This window comes from Octopus bimaculoides, chromosome 14, assembly GCF_001194135.2.
Source record: "Octopus bimaculoides isolate UCB-OBI-ISO-001 chromosome 14, ASM119413v2, whole genome shotgun sequence".
Classification (NCBI taxonomy): Eukaryota; Metazoa; Mollusca; class Cephalopoda; order Octopoda; family Octopodidae; genus Octopus; species Octopus bimaculoides.
This window is the reverse complement of record NC_068994.1, coordinates 53,954,570-53,962,499: the sequence shown is the minus strand read 5'-3', so window position 1 is coordinate 53,962,499 and position 7,930 is coordinate 53,954,570. Positions and strand designations below refer to the sequence as shown.

Sequence of the window (7,930 nt, the reverse complement as noted above, 5' to 3'; positions counted from 1 at the left end):
TATATATATATATATATTGTATGTAATGTATAGATATGTATCATCATCATCATTTATTTAATGTGTAAGGCTGGTTTATGGGATTACCCTGGGTTTCCCATCCATGGGTTGGACAGTTTGACAGGGTCTATCAAGCTGAAGATCTATGCCAAGCTCCAGTGTCACCTCTGACAAGTTTTCTATAGCTGGCCTAAGACCTCCTTAGTCCAACAGGTTTGGGGTATGACGATACGCCATAAAACAATCCTTTAAGGATGGAAAACCCAATGTAATCCCATACACCAGCCTTCCCATTTTTAATATATATATATATATATATATATATATTCAAGAAAGTTAGGGGTTGTGAATCCAACCCACTAAGGGATAATATCTATCCAATATATATATATATGGGAGAATGTACGGAAAAAAGACAACAACAGGCGAGGTCAGGTGGTGTAAACAACAAAAGGATGTATTAGTTTGACGCTCGGGAATACAGAAAGTCTTTAACGTTTCGAGCTACGCTCTTCAACAGAAAGAATACGGAGAAAACAAGGAGAAAAACATGGAGAAAAAAATTGAATGGTGTTTGGTCAACGATCTATCATGGCTTCTGTCATAAAGATATAGTGTTCCAGCATGGCCACAATCAAATGACTAAAATTAGGAGGAAAAAAAAAAGAAAAAATATTGGTCATTTATTAGTAAAGTTTAAAATACAAGAAAAGATGAATGAAAGCCAGTTTTCTCATAAGAGCAGTTGTTAAATCTTTAACAAAAGTAAATATCTTCTGTGATACACTTTAATGTATCATTTGCAAGGTTCTAAAAATATTAATTAAAAATATTAATTAGTGCTTGTTCTATATCAATTATTTTTTTAGAATTATATTTTTATCTAATAAACTAACAATGTTTGTTAATCAGGCTTAATTCTATTGGGATAATTTTACTGTAGAGCTTTAATTGTCTCCCTTTCCAATCTTAAAATCTCCCGTAATGTTATGGTTTGATAAAGAATATTTTATAATGCGAATGCTTGATTAATTCAACAAATGTAAATCTAGATTAATTAAACGAAAATATGTACATCAATACTTCAGTCTTAAAATTTCATTTCTTATCTTATAAGCAACAAATATATATGATAAAATAAAATAAAATTATGCATGTATGTGCGTGTGAGTATGTGTGTGAGTGTCACTGGTTAAAACAACAGGTACAGGAGAGGCTGTGTGGTAAGTAGCCTGCTTATCAACCACATGGTTCCAGGTTCAGTCCCAGTGCATGGCACCTTGGGCAAGTGTCTTTCACTATAGCCTTGGGCTGACCAAAGCCTTGTGAGTGGATTTGGTAGATGGAAACTGAAAGAAGCCCGTCATGTATATATATAAATATATATATTTTTTCCGTCCTTGTTTTCATATACATTCGCTGCTTTCTTCCAAGAAATCTAATGCTCTTAGCTTAGTTTTTCCTTGGAGCTGGCCAGATTGGAGCAATCTCGAGTATAACCAGCCGAAATTGCAAAGATAATCTGGAACTCGACTGAGGAAAGAAAACTCCGAATGACCCGTCCTTGTTTTCTTTGTATCGTCTGTCTGGATGTTTTGTTGTCCCTTTTTTGTATCACCTAACTGTCTGGATGTTTTGTGTTCTTGTACCATTTTGTATTTTATATATATATATATATTTGTGTGTGTGTGTTTGTCTACCCACCATCGCTTGACAACCGATGTTGGTATGTTTACGTCCCTGTAACCTAGCGGTTCAGCAAAAGGCACCAATAGAATGAGTACTAGGCTTATTCTTTGTAATAAGTCCTGGGGTCGATTTGTTCAACTAAAGGCGGTGCTCAACAAAAGATTGATTATTATATAAAACTGCTTTCTGCAACTAAAGATAATGAAATTTTGGGTGGATATTTATTATCTTGATTTCCACAGTAAAAGGATTAAACTGCAGTGAGAGTGACAAGTTATCGCCCTTAGTACCTTGCCCAGTTGCTTAGAAAGGAGATAGGCTCTTAATCTCAGCATTAACATATATTAGTATTTGACAGCAGCGTAAGTTAAATGATAACCAATAACAAACAGACACATCAACATTCGCATTGATCCTAGCAAAGAACAAAACAACAAGGAGACAGACAATTATGAACAGCAGAAGCATTTTTTTTATTCAGAAGATCTTGAATCAATCAGGAATGTCTAAACATGTTGATGTATCTATCTAAGAAGTTTTTAGTCCCAAACAAAAAATAGGGTACTTTTTCATATTTTTTTTAAATGGCTAACTAGTTGTCTAAAAGAAATGAAATTTAACCACCGCTTGTCTAAAAGAAATGAAATTTAACCGGTGCATGTGTTTCTTGTTGGCATAATGACCCTCCCAAAATAAAACAAAATCTATTTCAACATGCAATTTCATATCAGTAATCTTGCAAAACCAATACAAAAGCAAATTATAAAATAGCTCAGATCAATTTTTAAAGAAAGATTCTGAGTGCGAGAACGAATGGTGGAATATGGGAGGTAAAATAGCGAGAGAGAAGAGAGAAACAGAGTTAGAAAGAAGAGAGTGAGAGAGGTCTGTGGAGAAAAATGCCCCTAGTACACTCCGTAATGTGGTTGGTATTAGGAAAGGCATCGAGGCGTAGATACCATGTCAAAACAAGGCAACTGGAGATTGGTGCAGTTGTTCAGTGTGCTAAGTCCTATCAAACCATTCAACCCATGCCAACATGGAAAACAGACGTTAAATGATGATGATGATGATGACATATATGTGTGTCACAGTGTACACATATTTATACATACATATATATGTGTGTGTGTGTGTGTGTGTGTGTGTGTGTGTGTGGTCGTTGTCAGTGCCACCATACTGGCTCCTGTGCAGGTAGCATGTAAAAAAACACCTGTTGAGCGTGGTCGTTGCCAGAACCACCTGACTGGCCCTCATGCTGGTGTCATGTAAAAGCACCCACTACACTCTCGGAGTGGTTGGCATTAGGAAGGACATCCAGCTGTAGAAACTTTGCCAGATCAGATTGAACCTGATGCAGCCTCCGGCTCACCAGTCCTCAGTCAAACCGTCCAACCTATGCCAGCATGGGAAGCAGACGTTAAATAATAACGATGATGATGATGATGATGATGATACACACACACATACATACACATAGACACACGCACAAATACATACATAATTAGCAGAGAGAAAGAGATGGAGGGGAAAAAGAAAGAATTAGAGGATGAGGAGAAGAGTCAGAATGTGAAAAAGAAAGTGAGTAGGAGAAGGGGTTTAGTAAGAGGGAGAGAGAGAGAGAGAGAGAGAGAGAGAGAGAGAGAGTAAAAGGAGTATACTGTGTGTGTGAGAGACAGATGGACAGACTGACACTGAATCATAAAGAGAGAAAAAGAGACAAATAAACCAAAAAAAAAAAATACTCCCTCCTCCAAAAAAGAAAAACACACAAATAAAATATCAAACAAACAAACAAGGAATAAGAAACAAGCTGCAAACAACCAGCAGCAGCAGCAGCAGCAGCAGAGAAAGCAGATTCTTCAACACAAGTAGTTTTTAGCAATGGATTGAATTGTTCTGCTTGTAAAATAAATAATAATGGACTGGGATGAAAAGAACCAGTAAGTGTTAAAGAAAGAGAACCAACCGCAAGCAAGGGACAGTTTCAGATATAATCACTGAGAATCTAAATTTAGTTAGTTGAAGACAACAAGTAGATGCTAAGTGGGTTTGGCATATTGATACTGGTACACTTGGTCTTATTACACACACACACACACACACACACGTGTATGTATATATGTATGTAATGTAATGTATGGCTGTGAGTGTGCTGTGTTGAGTAGAGAGGCAGGAGCAAGTCAGCTGATGGGTTCACATATAGATGCAGCTGATGGCAGTAACAGCTGGTGGTGATGGCAGTGTTGGACGGTGGTGGCTGGTGGCTGTGGTGTCTAGTTTTGATCAGTCAGCCTCCAGTTATATTGATAAGATCTACCACTTGGGAACACATCGGATCACAATGAGGTCTATTATGTATTCAGTATTATTACAATTTCTACTGATGACATTTTGGTGCACAATAGAACTGGTTACTCATTACATGTAATAGTAATTCACCTCAGCAATAAAATGTTATACAATGAAAGAAGAAGAAGAAGAAAGAAGAAAGAAGAAAGAAGAAGAAGAGGAGAAAGAAGGGAAAGGAGAAGAAGAAGAAGAAGAAGAAGAAGAAGAAGAAGAAGAAGAAGAAGAAGAAGGAAAGATAAAGAGAGAAGAGAGAAAGAAAAGATGGTTGAAGGTTCAACAATTTATAATGAGAAGGATAAAGACTCGTACAGAAGAGTAAAATAGTTGTGAACAATTTTGGAGAGAGAGGTTGATAGATAGATAAAAAAGAGAGATAGATAGATAGAGAGAGAGAGATAGAGAGAGGGAGAGTGGTGGGGGAGAATGTTTGAGGATTAACAATCTGAACATGTTGCTGTTGTTGTTGTTGTTTAACCCCAGGCGAACCCTGATCTAGCAGGCCTATGGTCAAAGGCATTTCTGTCATGAGTACATCATGCCTTTTTCCTAGCACAGTGTATCTAAGACTACATCATTCAGTATAATCTTCTTCCTAGGGTTCTTTCTTTTTCTTTGTAAGATATTATGGTGTAGTTTAACCTTTTTGATGCCAACCTGCTTCAAACTGACCCCTGGTGGTTTTACGATGCAGACTTCCTGTTGTAAGGTGATTTAAATTTAAACTGAAATTTGAGATTTCATGCCGATTTATGTCTCAGACACCAATTTAATAATGACAAAAGTTATTTTTCTACATTCTTCATTATTTTAAAAGTTAAATGAAACAAAAGTCAAGTATTCCAATAGAAACATGATAACAATAGGATTAACTGGAGATTTAGCTACTATTTTTAGTAAGTCGAACAACCATGTAGAGGCCTCCTTAATTGCAGCAGGGTGTGAGATGAGGGAGATTCAGCTGCCATTTCTAACAGGTCAAACAATTGCAAAGATTATCTGAAAATGTTGTTTTCAAACACAGCAATTTGAAAACAGGGATGAGAGGTAATGGGGATTTGGCTGCTATTTCTCACAGGTCAAACAACAGCGTAAAGATTCTCTTGTCAGATAATCTGAACATATTGTTTTTATACAAAGCCAGTTGAAAATAGAGGATGTGAAAAATGAGGGAAATTTAGCTGCTATTTTTAGCTGGTCAGATAATCAACACAGATATTCCATTGTCAAATTATCTGAAGATGTTTTTATACAAAACCAGTGAGAAATAAGTTGTTATATGGAAACGGTACGATGTAGATTTGTAATGCTAATTTTGGAAAATTTATAGACTTTGATTAATGGCCAACATTACCATTACCGTTTTAACTGTTCGGCGCTATACTATTATGAGTTATGACCCTTCCTTCCTAAGCATTGCCTTTTATTAACATTTCTCCTGGTCTCGTGCATATTAATTCCTTTCTACTCTCCCTAGATTAATTCCAACTGTCATATCACATTGACATATTGACTTTACAGTAATGGCAACAAATGGCCCAACATTTGATCATCAAATTTTCATGATCCGTCCTCCTCTTCTTTCTTCTTCTTCTCCTTCTCCTTCTCCTTCTTCTTCTTCTTCTTCTTCTTCTCCTCCTCCTCCTCCTCCTTCTTCTTCTTCTTCTTCTTCTTCTTCTTCTTCTTCTTCTTATTTATTCTTCTTCTTCTGCCTAATTATATAAGTGTTGGTGAGATGGAATAAGCAAGTGGATAAAATACCAAGCTCAGATGAAGCCAAAGAGAGTTTCTATATTATAACTCGATCAGTTTGAATAAAAGCAGCAGACAATCTCATTTGGAAAATGATTCCAGCTTGCTTTTCTAACATCAGTGTAACCTCTAAGTGGTTGCTTGAAATAGCAGCCAAATCACTCTTAATCACAACCCTGTTTTGTTTCTACATTTGTTTCATGATTATTTTGTCATGCTTGCTGGTGTTGCTGTGTGGTAAAGAAGCCTGCTTTCCAATCTTGTAGCTTTTGGTTCAGTCCCACTACACAGCACCTGAGGCAAGTGTTTCTATTATAACTCAAAACATTGTCCAGCTCTATGTTCTGAGTTCAAATTCTGCCATGATCGACTTTGCCTTTCAGCCTTTCGGGGCCAATAAAATAAGTACCAGCTGAGTATATTTTTTAATATATTTTATAAGTGAAAGAGTATTGTGTTTGTTGACCGGTTTCGCTTTTGCTTATCATGACATTGAAGTTATTGTAATTTTGTATTTTCTTAAGAAGATTTTAGTCCATGTTGTGTATGAGAGTTTGTGAATGAAATGAATCAACAAGTAGAAAATTCTAATGGGAGGTAATTGGTGACCGTTATTATTTGGGACAGGGGAGGTAATATCTCATATTTTGGGAAGGGGATAAATGAATATACAAAAACTCAAAAACTGAAGTAGAGAGATGAAGTGTTTAGAGTGATGGTTATGTGAACCTTACCTATTTATCAGATAAGGGATCCCTTAATCCCTATGGCTTTGAAGACACAAAGTGCCCATACAATTCATTGACAGGAGAAACTGATGACAACACCAATCACTACACATTTATACAAGCAATTGCAGATCTAAACACACACACACACACACGTGATTCTCCCCTCCGTTTTTTATGCACTGTACATGCACTTTTGGCTACTTTTTCTGATGAGTTGTAGTGCACTTGAGCACTGTATACAATAAGTTCATTATACATCATTATATATACATACATACTATATTATATATGCATATATATATATATATATATATATATATATATATATATATATATATATAGTTCAAAAAAACAATAACAAAAAAACACAAAAACACAACAAAGTGAGGACGTGATATGGATAGTATTATTGGACGCTCAGGAAAGGAAAGAGAGAGTGTATGACGTTTCGGGCGTAGCCCTTCGTCGGAAAGATGGAAAGTTCGGAGAATGGAAGAACGGAGAAAGAGGAAAATGGTACCGATGCCCACGAGGTTACCTCTTTTAATGTTCATGTACGAAATCCATAAAACATTGCCCAAAGTGCTGTGCATGTCTGTGTGTATGTATGTATGCACATGCATGTGGGAATGTGTATATATATATATATATATATATATTATATATTCTCTCCAGTGTACACATACATACACACATTTGTGTGAGTGTATGTGTGTTATATGCACATAGCACTAAGAGTACACATGAAATAGATTCCAGTGCCCTGAAGGCTCCCAAGAAGTAGTCATGATAGCTTTCTTTTGTATCTAGGTGACCTAATTAGTGGTGGAAGTGGGTTTTCTGAGAACATTGTTGCCAGAATAGGAATTGGGTGCAAAATGTTCAGGGAACTACTACCTCTGGTGGTGACAAAGGGAAGGGCTTCTTTGTCAGAGAGGAGTACAGGTTTGTTAGGTGGTTACATAAAATACCAAAACCTGATCAATACGACAGAAAACATGGCAGAAGAATTATACTCACGATTAAATGGTTCCAGCAATTCTGAAACAAGATCATGACCACCAATTTCCAAAGCAACTGCTTCTAAACCTGTAAAAGAATAAGAAATGAAAGAAATTGAGAATTGTTTTAAACAATATATACATATGTACATGCATACATACATGCACACATACATATATACAAGGAGGTACTGAAAAGTTCCTGGTTTTGGGTAAAATAAAATAGAAGAGGATCAGTTAATTATGATTTTATTCATCATGTTCCCCTCTCAGATTTATACACTTATTTCAGTGGTCCTTCAGTTTTTCTAAGACCTGTAAAAGAACTGGGAAAGTTGGGCCTCCAACAAGGCCTTTTGCAATACCTTAAAGCCAGGAACCTCATATATATATATATATATATATATA

General features: G+C 36.1%; 1 protein-coding gene across 1 annotated transcript in view; it reads right to left on the bottom strand.

Moving 5' to 3' along the window:
• The window catches only part of LOC106867708 (uncharacterized protein DDB_G0283357), a 152,514-nt gene that overhangs the window by 12,970 nt on the left and 131,614 nt on the right, over positions 1–7,930 (bottom strand). Inside the window, exon 2 of the mRNA XM_052972607.1 lies at positions 7,510–7,610. Coding sequence (XP_052828567.1) covers positions 7,510–7,610 — 101 coding nt within the window. The remainder of the gene's footprint in view (positions 1–7,509; positions 7,611–7,930) is intronic.